Genomic DNA, 12,500 nt, shown 5'->3' with positions numbered 1-12,500 from the left:
TAGGAGCTCATTTTAACAGCTAGCTATTCATCTCTTCAATGCACAAATAAAATATAAATAAAATCATTAATAAACTTCTGTATTTACTCAATAATGGACCAGCTTCGTAAGAATATTTACAGTATATATATATATATATATATATATATATATATATATATATATATATATATATATATATATATATATATATATATATATATATATATATATATGTGTGTGTGTGTGTGTGTGTGTGTGTAAATGTGTATGTATGCATGTATGCAAGTATGTATGTTCCCAACTTATTTGTTTAATGAAATGAGATTTGGAAATGAAACTTGAAGTTAGTGAGCTAGATTCTATAAAACAAGTAGATAAAGGAAAAGATATTTGAAGGTCAAAGGGCAAATTCGAGAGAATTGTGCTCTCTCTCTCTCTCTCTCTCTCTCTCTCTCTTCTCTCTCTCTCTCTCTCTCTCTCTCTCTCTCTCTCTCTCTCTCTCTCTCTCTCTCTCTGTGGTATACCTGTTCAGGCCTTAGAACAGGATTTTTCGGGGTTTATCTTTAAAAGGTTAAAATGCGTCCGGGTGAAGATTATAAACACTGACAGGGGAAAGCCACTTACAATGCAGCGAGAACCGTCGCTTCCCCATCCCCCACATTTCACAATGGTCATCTTTTTCCTTCCTCCACCCCCCCCCCCCTACCCAGTCTCTCAACACTGTATGGTTTCGTCTCTTGCTCTCATTAACATTTTATAACAAGTCATATATTCAAATCAACGTGGTCTGTTGTACTCAGATATCCTTGAACAGTATGTGGATGGGTGACCAGTAGTAAATGTTTGTTTCCATTGACACAAAAACCATAATTTGGTTAACATGTATTATGAAAAAGTAAGACCATAAGTATAGTTAGAGTCCAAATATTGGGAAACGCCATTTTTTTTATATATAAAGCAGCTTAGGTACTTAAAAAATTGTATCTTGACATTGTCAGTTTGGCGGAAAGAAAATCTGCATTTGCGGCCCATCGCACCACCTTACAAATATTGCATGAACGCATCTCACATGTACATCTTTTATCTTTCTTGATTCCTGAATGTAAACTCCTTCAAAACTCCAGTGTCTTTCATTCTCTTTTTATGACAAATCCACCATGTTCTCGTCAGGGCCAATCCTTAAAGCACATGCCTTGTGTCTACAATTTCTTGCCTCTATTATCACTTGTTCAGCTGAAAGTTCCTTTCCTTATCTTTCAACTTTTTCTTTCATAAAAAGGGCAATTGATAATTATAAGAATGAATTCCTGTGACAATCAATTAATTACAGAAGACCTTTCCGATTGATAAAAAATTAGAATACAATTCCCATATATTTATAAAACTCTGTAATGCATCTTATCAAAACCATTGAGAAACTCTCTCGATGCAAATCATTGTCATAGTTCGACTTTGCAAAATCATCACCATCACAAAAGTCATACAAATCTGGTTGGTTTTCACAAGTAGTTATTATTAAGATTTTTTTCAGCACTGCTATAATTTTCATCATCATTAGCCTTGTATTATTTCAGTAACTGCTGTCTTTAGATTTAGTTGCTGCTTGTCTATATCTCTCATTGTTATATGTATGTGTAACAACATGCGCATCACGGTTTGAAATATTCTTTTTAACTTATGAAGGACTAATTCATATACATTATCTTTGAGTTGAATTTGTGTGTGTTCATAATGTATGATCATACTTTACAAAATCATTGATTTTATATGCCACATGAACTTCAGTGTTTATGTATATGTCTTAATAATCCTATTGCGTTCTATACAATAATAAAAGACGGTAATGTGCAGGTAGGTACAAATGTCTACGGGTGTTAAACATCACTTTTCTTTTACTTCCCCCTCAACCAAGGTCTTGTCTGCCTGGACACATTATATATTATTTGTCACTGACCATAGAACTTGCCACCTAGTTATATGTAAGTATGTATGTATGTACACACACGCATATATATATATATATATATATATATATATATATATATATATATATATGTATGTATATATATATATATATATATATATATATATATATATATATATATATATATATATATATATATATATATGTATGTATATATATATATATATATATATATATATATATATATATATATATATATATATATATATATATATATATATATATATATATATATACCTTTTTACCTTTCACTTTTTAAATTTGATTAAAAAGAATAATTTCTGAATGTTTCCTCACCTACATTGTCACATCCTTACCTATGCCCTTATCCTTTGCAGGAGATGACGACGACCGGACGCCCTACGAGCGAGTGCTCTACGGGCTCCACCACGACCAGCGCTGGCTCAAAGAAATCACCCTTGGACGGCGGGTCGGGTTTTACCGCTTCCGAGGAGAGCTGGGCCAAGGAAATTTCTCCACTGTTCGGCTTGCTCTGCACCAGCTGACACGAGGTAAGTCCCTATCGTAGGCAGCAAGCAACCGAGCTGGAGCTTTTTAGCCTCTGGAGTAGAAAATTTGAAACTTAGAAAAATGTTTGATGGAGAATATTAAGCATTAAATCATTTAGCTTTGAGAATTTGAAATGTTTCAGCCCCTTGCTTCAAGGATTTAGAACTAGATAACCTTTAGCAGGTTAGCTTGGTGAATTTGAAACATTATAATCTTTAGCTGTGCGTATTTTAATAATTCAGAGCTAACCTTTAGCTTTGCAATATTTTGAAACTTTTGAATCTTTTAACCTTTAGCTTTACGAAAATGAAACTTTAAATAATTCAGCTTCGTGATCCTGAAACTTTATAACCTTCAGTTTTGCGAATTTGTATGACCTTAACGAGGTTAATTCAAAAGTTATCAGGAAGCGGTATATTTATTGCGAAACTTTAATTCCCCCGACGTAGCAAAGCGAAGCAATACAGCCAGTTGTGCGTTGAATCTTTAAATATATGTTTTCACATCAGAAAAAGGCAGGTTTAACTATCCGACTGTCGCTATGAAAGAAAATTATACCAAGCAACAAGAGCGCTCGTTTGATTCATGTTGTCAGTCCGGAACCGATAGTAATACATCGATACATACTCGGAATGTCATAATATATATATATATATATATATATATATATATATATATATATATATATATATATATATATATATATATGTATATATATATATATATATATATATATATATATATATATATATATATATATATATATATATATATATATATATATATATATATATATATATGTATATATACATTTACTGTATATCATACATACACACATACATACATATATATGTATAAGTATATATATATATATATATATATATATATATATATATATATATATATATATATATATATATATAATTCTTATTCATTCATGATGGAGCAAAAGCTTATATTATATAGGTTTCATAAAAAATTCATGTGTTGTTTGGTTACAATGCAACTGTCAATCAGCCACTAATGAAGAATAAACTGAGGTTGCCAGACCTCGTTAAACTTTATATGGGTACAACCAAGTTTTCTCTTTCAATTGCGTCCGTTCTGGATGCTTAGAGCTTTTGTATCTCTTAATTGCAAGAGTGACCTTTATGTTTAGTTTGTTGAGGTCTACATTATATGTTAGCTTGATCTCTTGGCTGTTGCTCTCAGTGAGAGGCTAGCAAGCTCAGACTTCCTTTTCTGAATCTAGTAGTTTGTGGTCTTCTACGTTCAATCAGATAGTGACAGTTTGCTGGCTTATTTATTATTCGACATTAATGTACCCATATCACGAAATCATTTACAGACTCTTAAGGCATTTTTGAAGGATCTCTACCGGGAGGTCTGGTGAACGTTACTGGAAGTACCTGAACAAAACTGATGCATTGCGTGAAGATAAAATTATTACTTTACTGCTGACGCGTTTAAAAGGATCTTAATAACTGATTTTCCAAAAGTACTTTAACTTTCTAGGAATATCGGTACTCTCAAAATTGAAAGGAGGGAGAGTATGGCTACTTTGCGGATCTGGGGAACGACAACAGGTCACACAATGCTGCCTAAAAGTGACTGACTGCCTGAGAGAAAACCACCGAGTATCAGTCTGGTCAAGACATTATTGCTTCATCTGCCTTACCATTCCCACCGAGATTTGCTTCACTTCAGCCCTTGACCTCTTAGGCACGAATGCGATATCAAGTTCGTAATATCTAGTCGTCCCTTTCGTTACCTGCGGCCACAGACTGGGAAGGAACCCAGCGAAATGTTGTGACATACGTTGCAACTGTATTATGCCAACTCTACTTTTCGTTTGCCTGGCTTTCACTTATATACAATATTACAAACTATCTAATATAATGCTGATATGTGTTAGAGAATATATAGGAATAGCTTTTATTGTCGGGGGCCTGTGCGATTCTTAAATACTTCTTAAAGTGCCAGTTTCTCTGTATTGCTACGTCATCAAATCATGGTTCATCTAGTAAAATTTTACAATTCATGAACCCAACAGACGATTGCAGATTAAATAGTCGTTTCATTGCCAAATTTGTGTCTAAAAACTTTGAGAATGTAGTTTGAATGGAAGTGCATTTCTTTCTGCCCAGAAGCGTCATTTAGACAATCAAAATTTTCTCGCATTATTTAGCCCTTCACTAACAATGTGATCATCTAGGATGCACATCACATATTGAAGTAGATATACTCGTATATTGACATAATATACATGTATATATATATATATATATATATATATATATATATATATATATATATATATATATATATATATATATATATATGTATATATATATATATATACATATATATATGTATATATATATATATATATATATATATATATATATATATATATATATATATATATATATATATAGGTATATGTATACAGTATATATATATATATATATATATATATATATATATATATATATATATATATATATATATATATATATACGTATATATATATATATATATATATATATATATATATATATATATATGTATATATATATATATATATATATATATATATATATATATATATATATATATATATATATATATATATATATATATATAGGTATATGTATACAGTATATATATATATATATATATATATATATATATATATATATATATATATATATATATATATATATATAGATAGGTTTATGTGTACAGTATATATATATATATATATATATATATATATATATATATATATATATATATATATATATATATATATATATATATATATATATATATATATATATATATATATAACGGATTTTGAGCGAAGCGAAAAATCTATTTTTGGGTGAGGTAGCCATGTCGTCCTGATGGAAGTTCCTAAAGGGTAGCTTCTTAGGGTATATTTGACTACAGTGATATTCCCAGAGAATTTTACCTTAAGGTATCCAGAATTCTAACTCCTGGAGCGAATATCCCTAAAGCATAACAGGGATATTGCATAATATCAGAGGACGTATTCTTAACACACCACATAGCTATCTTCACCACGAACAGTATTAACGCTTCGAGGGGTTACAGTGACAAGAATTTAAAAACAAGAATGAAAAGAGAGCCGTTCCCTAGAAATCTCTCCTATTCCGTTTCCAATGTGTATCTGACGAAGACGGCAGCGCCATCTTTATTCCTTGTAGTGATACACGAGGTGCTACAGATACTGTATTATTGGGAGGGGTCAATAAACCCTTTTTACAATAAAAGGAAGGGCGGGTCCATCAGGACGACATGGCTACCTCACCCAAAAATAGATTTTTTGCTTCGCTCAAAATCCTTTTTTTGGGCTCAGGCCATGTCGTCCTGATGGAAGTTTACCAGAGCATCACTGTATCTGTGGATTCTCAACCGGTGCCGTACCCTTAAGAAAGTATTTTCCTGGTCCGTCTAGACCTAGAGACCTATGATGTTACCGTCATACATCATTTCATCTAAGCATGAACTATGTTAGTGCTTCCTACCCCCTACAGGGAAGAGTCGTACTAGACTCTGGAAAAAGTCTCGAGGAGTACATATTAACTATGGATGACAAAATGACAAGCTTGTATAGTGGTCTTTCCCTATACATTATAAAGCAAAGATTGTATAAGAGTCACCAATGTCAGTATGAATTCCTGACATCTCCCCCAGTGTGTCTACTCTTATTAAACTATCGGATAACAGTTGTATCCGTATAGGAACAAATTTTGCATCTCTACCACCATCCCCTTAGGGTACAACGTTAATCCTTCCTAAGGAAGGGTTAAAGCGAGTGGATTTTTGCTTGTAGAGAGGAACAATCTTAAAAGACATTCCATGTTAAAATTATCCATATTTTAAACTTAATGCTCAGTACATTTCTAATAAAATGAGTGTGGGCGAATAAGACGCAGGGTTCACTATGAACTAGTTTATTAAAAATCTAATAAACACATATATCAGTCAACATTTATAAAATTTATAGAATGTGGACGATATCCATTAAAGCATAAAGAAAACAGTAAACAGAAAATATTATTTCGTCTAAAAGGAAACAGATTTGCCACTTTAATCGAATTATTAATAATATTGATACAGTCTGTATTACTGATTATTTACATTACCGTAAGAAAAGCATGGCACAAGTGTCCGTATTATGCTTTTAGTTCACCAAAGTCAATGGAACAGTTAGTAAGGACACGTTAGTGGCCTATCACTCAGTGTGTAGTAACAGTTTGTGACTACACACCCACCCTCTTAATTAATCGTCCCAAATTAATTTCACTGTTCCTCGCAGATTTAAACAGCAGGTTTAAGAATTCTACCTGCTGCTACCACAGACCTCTTGAGTTGCTCCACTTGCTTCGCATAGTGCATAAGAACACCTTGGATGACTACCAGCCGGTGTACGAACGAAGAAAATTTTATGGAAGAGGCAACTTTCCTCGGATCATGACTTGCAGGTGTGCTGTCTGGATCCGCTCTGCGAATAACATAGGTGAGTTTCGCCCTTAGTTGTTTCAGAGATAAATTTGACCCCGAGGTTTCTCCTCTGAACAGCTGTCCTCCCTTAAAGTCTGAAGTTCTATGAAGATAGACCTTTAGGCACTCCACTGGACATAGAGATGCATCTTCCTTCAGAGGGCTGATTCTCTAGGGACCCCACCTGTAGGTGGGTAGCTCGTTCTTGGTAAGAAACGTTGGGTCTGGAAATAGATTCAGTTCTCCCTCCAAGAATTGGACGTGGCCTTCCTCTCTAGAGAGAGCCACTATTTAACTAACTTTGGCCCCCAAAGCGAGTGCAAACAGAAATATGACTTTTGAGTCAAATCCTTCTTAGCGCACTCCTCATTGTTCATTATCTAGGCAAAATGAAGAATCTTATCTAGTGACCATGAAATGGGTCTTGGAGGCGCTGAAGGACTAAGCTTAGCACGGGCCTTTGGAATTCATTAAGAACATCGTTAGAAAGGTCGACCTGAAAGGCATATAGTATCGGTCTTGTCAAGGCAGACTTGCACATTCATATTGTGTTGGCTGCTAAACCCTGCTCATGAAGGTGAATGAAGACTGATAAACAGAAATCCGTCAAGATTTCTTTTTGGTTTCTTCGCCTTGACAAAGGACACCCGCTTCTTCCATGATGCCTCATATTGTCTTCTCGTTTCCTCCAGAAAGTCTATATTGTCTTTTGATACCCTGAATCTTTTTTCTCATCGCTAAAGAGAGAAAATCATGAGATGCAGGTTCCGGGTTTTCTGCGATGAAGTGAACACAGTCGACTTCTGTACTCGCTTAGACAGGGTTGGATCCGGTAGCGGTACAAACTTCAGTCGTAGTTCCAATGCCAGAGGGAACCACACGCTGTTTGGCCACTTGTGGGCCACTATTGCTGCTTTCCCTTTGAAGGATCTCAGTTTGTCGAGGACCTTCAAAAGGAGGTTGTGGGGAGGGAACAGGTAAATCCTGGACCATCTGTTCCAGTCTAGGGACATAGCGTCCACTGCCTCCGCTAACGGATCCTCGTATGGGGACACATAACGATGTATTTTCTTGTTGTCTTTCGTCGCAAAGAGGTCTATCTGCAGTTCCAGGACTTGACTCAAGATGAAGGAGAACGATCCTGCGTCTACGGACCATTCTGACTCTATTGGTGTAAACCTGGATAGAGCGTCCGCTGTTACGTTGCGGAACCCTTGAATGTGAACTGCTGACAGGTGCCATTTCTTCCTTTCCGCCAAGCGGAATATGGCCAACATCACTTGGTTGATTTGAGGCGACCTCGACCCTTGTCGATTCAGGCACCTCACTATCACCTCGCTGTCTAGAACCAATCTTATATGGGTCGAGTGGCGAGGAGATACTTTCTTTAGTGTCAGAAGTACTGCCATGGCTTCTAGAAAGTTGATGTGAAATGACTTGAAAAGATTGGACCAAGCTCCTTGGACTTGCTTCTGGTGAGAGTGGCCTCCCCAGCCTTCCTTTGAAGCGTCTGTGTGGATAATAACTGACGGGGGAGGAGGTTGAAGAAGTATTGATTTCTTCAGTTGCCTGGCTTTGGACCACGGCTTAAGAAGCGTTCCCAGTCAAGTCGGTAGTGGTCTCATTAGATCTCTTCGTGCGTTTGATGCATATTTTCTCCAGACTCCTGTTGCATCCTTTAGCTGTGCTCTTAGCACTGGATCTGTTATCGAAGCAAACTGTATTGAGCCCAGCACTCTCTCCTGTTCGCATCTTGATATCCGTTTGGATTTCAATAGTCTCTTGACAGATCCTGCTATTTATTTCCTCTTCTTCCCAGGAATGGAAAGTCGATGTGACTTTAAATTCCAGTGGATTCCCAACCACTGAAATTTTTGAGCTGGAGATAGTCGAGACTTTTTGATGTTGATCTTGAATCCCAGATGTTCTAGGAACTGGATCACTATCTTGGAGGCTTGCATGCATTCTGTCCTGGATGCTGCCCCACACCAGCCAGTCGTCCAAGTAGGCCACTACTTGGATCCCCTTTAGGCGTAATTGATGGACGGTTGCGTTTGCAAGCTTCGTGAAAATTCTTGGGGCTATGTTTAGCCCGAATGGCATGGCTCTGAAGGGGTAAAGTCTTCTTTGTAACTTGAAGCCTAGGTAGGAGGAGAGGTGACGATTAATTGGAACGTGCCAATAAGCGTCAGACAAGTCTATAGAGACGGTATATGCCCTTTTGGGCAGTAGGGTCTTTATGTGTTGAAGTGTGAGCATCCTGAACTTGTAGTTCACTATGAACTTGTTGAGTGGCGACAAGTCCAGAACGACTCTGAGTTTTTCTGAGTCCTTCTTTGGAACACAAAACAGCCTTCCTTGAAACTTGATGGACTTAACTTTTCGGATTACTCTTTTCTCTAAGAGTTCTCGGACATATTCTTCCAGAACAGGGGTAGAGTGTTGGAAGAACTGAGAAAATTGAGGTGGAGGACTGCTCCAGCTCCAACCTAGTCCATTCTTTATTAAGCTGTGGGCCCAGTGATCGAAGGTCCAACGATCCCTAAATAAATGTAGTCTCCCTCCTACTAGAAGCATCTCACTTCCGCTGTTGTGGACCTGAGGCCTTGCCTCCTTGACCGCGTCCTCCCCTGAATCCCTTCCCCTTGAAGGGCGTCTAGAAGAACCTCTGGCTGTTCCTCTAGCATTTGAGTGAAAGGAAGAATTCTGCCTTTCAAAAGCTGGGTTAAAAACCGGCGACTGTGTCATTGTTGAGGTACCAACTGGTACGTGGTTGGAGGTTGTGCCACTATCTGAGGCACTGCGGTCGCAGGGAGTTGCCGTTGTTGCTGTCGGTAGGGCTTAGCCGGCCGAGAGGATAGCCTAGGGCTTTTTGTCTTCTTCTTGGGTTGGGGACCCTCATCCGGAGAAGACTTTCTCTTAAGATTTAGGCCCCACTTTTTGAGAAGGTTCCTATTCTTCGTGGTGGCCTTGTCTACTACCTCTTTAACCACTTCGTTGGGAAAGAGGTCCTTACCCCAGATGCAAGAGGAGATCAGCTCCCTCGGTTTGTGCCTCACCGCAGCCGAGGCGAACACGAACTCTCTACAGGCTCTCCTAGCTTTAATAAAGCTATAGAGATCCTTCTTAACTGTGGCCAGATGGGTTTTGGCCACTACCATGAACATGTCCTGGTTCTTGGGGTCAATTGCCATCGTTTCCAATGTCGTTTGCAACGACATTGATGCCGCAAGTCTTTCTTTCGTCTCTTGCTCTCTGTGCAAGAGAGACTCCGACAGCTTTGGAAGTTCCTCACCAAACTGACGTTCGGCAATATCAGCTTCCAGCTTCCCGACTGAGAAGGTAAGGTGAATGTCCTTCCAGTCATTTTGGTCCAAGAGTAAGGTCAGGGATAACGGCTTGCATTCCTCCAAGGAGGGGCATGGTTTCCCTGCCTCTGCCGCCTTCAAGGCTGCTTTATATCCCTTTTCCATGAAGGGAAAGGCTCTGGTTGGAGAGGCCACAAAGGAGGGAAGCTTCTTACTCAAGGCTGGCACCTTTGAGTTCGTGAAGCCCCTCTCTTTCATCGAGCTCGCTAGTAACACCTGTGCTTTACTATGGTCAAGGACTATGACCTCCTTCGGTTCTGTCTCCTCCTTTGAGGCTGGCTCCTTCCTAAGACGGACATAGCAGTCTGGGTAAGAGTGTTAGTTGGGCCAAAATTCCACATGTTCCAGGGGAATTGAGCCCAACTTCTCCGATATTACAATCTTCCCGGTTGTCATTGGCATGTGTTCGGCATACCTCCAAGGATTGGTATCCGAGCCCAAAGGAAGATCCTTCACGTTGAGTCGCTTCTGGGGCCCACGTGATGCTGCGAGTCTACGTATCTCCAGTTTCATCGCAGCTTTGTTTTCATCATTTTTCTTTTGTATTTGTTGAATCATCTCAACAATAGAAGAAAGAGTCCTTCCCAGATCACCTGGGATTGCAGACGATGTAGAGGGAACAGATTCCGGGGCCGGAACTGATGTAACCGACACCTCGTCGATTTCTTCCTCTTTTATTTCTGGAGCCTGGGTCAGCTCCTCCTCCTGACCTTCTCCCAGAAGGTCCTTCTCTGTATAATCCGACACTTCTGACATCCTATCGTCCAATTGGATGTCTTGAAAGGCGGCCGAGACTTCAGAATCTACCGGATTCTGGACAGTTGGTATCTCCTCCTAAGGCTGAGGAATGACTGCATCAGCCGATGCCTTAGGGAAAAGGTAGGCCCTCATCTTCTTGTTTGGAAGGTAGGGGCCTGAAGTGTTTTTCTGAAAACCCCTCACCCAGGTTCGCAACTTTTCCCTAGCCGCATCCCTTGACTCCGCCGACTTAGGGGTGTCAAATGCCTCGGTAATCAGTTTGGAACATATAGTACATACCTGAGGATCCCAATACCGGAGATCACCTTTGGAGACTGCGCATGCTGCGTGCCTCCTGCATAACTCATGTCCACAGAAGTTCTTACTGCGGACATTGCAGAACATACTCCCGCACTTCGAATGGTCCTCTTGTAAAGAGAAGAGAATCCATGAGTATCAAGTGAATGCTTTTCACTTATCATTAAAACATGTAGCTTATACAGTAAAGCTAGAAAGGAAAGAAGGAGAGACACATACTTGTATTTCCTGCCCAGCCAATTGCTGTAACCTTCCAAGATATTAAAAATAAGGTTAATTCTATTCTAGAATACCTTACAAATTTTCCTAAGCGGAAAGTTAAGGTGTAACTCACACCTTGAAATAAAGTTTTAATATACGGGATAGAATGAATACAGAAATAACTCACTTTCTATATACTGTATGGTCTCAACAAAAGGCTGTACCAGATAACATTAAGTATGTTGGAAGAACTATAGTGTTACATCAAACTCTATACTGTAGTTTTATCAATGCAGTGTGTACTACACCACAAATATAGAAACTACTGTACATCGCATGCTGCCGTGCCGGCCGGCATTAACCCTTGTATAGTTCGAAGGTATGCTACCTTTAACTAATGGGCGGCAGAACACTGGCTCGCAAAAGTGTCCCGCAACTGAAAACCCTAGCACCCAGCTGCCGGCCGCTAATCGTAGTGGCCGGCAGATCTCGGGATGTGTTTCTACTGCCGGCAGGCAAAAGTAGCGATGCCCATGCCCAGTGACTACGAACCAGAGAACCTCCACCTAGCCGGGCCAGGGGCACAAAACACTAGCAAGAGAAACAGTATGGATGTAAGGTTATAAGGCGGCATTGCCATACAACCTTCATCCAGAAAGAGTGAACATATGGAAGGGGAGAATTTACCATTCAGGCTTCCTATATATCCATAGCCTGCCGGGCTCTACCAGCAGACACGGAAGGGATACCAAGGGAGGTCTGGGGTTCAATCTGCAGAAGAAAAAGGGTCTGTGCCGACCGGCACGTTATTGCCGGCTGGCAGAGAGCTGAGCCGGTCCCCCATCCTAACCTACACTAGGTACAGA

The 12,500-nt window shown here is 38.7% G+C and overlaps 1 protein-coding gene across 4 annotated transcripts in view; it reads left to right on the top strand.

The window, feature by feature from the left end:
• The window catches only part of LOC137645763 (serine/threonine-protein kinase NIM1-like), a 132,699-nt gene that overhangs the window by 37,996 nt on the left and 82,203 nt on the right, over positions 1–12,500 (top strand). For all 4 annotated transcript variants that reach the window (XM_068378673.1, XM_068378670.1, XM_068378672.1 and 1 more), the window contains one exon: positions 2,305–2,478. In XM_068378673.1, the coding sequence (XP_068234774.1) occupies positions 2,305–2,478 (174 nt within the window). The remainder of the gene's footprint in view (positions 1–2,304; positions 2,479–12,500) is intronic.

The sequence above is a fragment of the Palaemon carinicauda genome, chromosome 8 (assembly GCF_036898095.1).
Source record: "Palaemon carinicauda isolate YSFRI2023 chromosome 8, ASM3689809v2, whole genome shotgun sequence".
Taxonomy (NCBI): Eukaryota; Metazoa; Arthropoda; class Malacostraca; order Decapoda; family Palaemonidae; genus Palaemon; species Palaemon carinicauda.
This window is presented reverse-complemented; position numbering and strand designations above follow the sequence as displayed.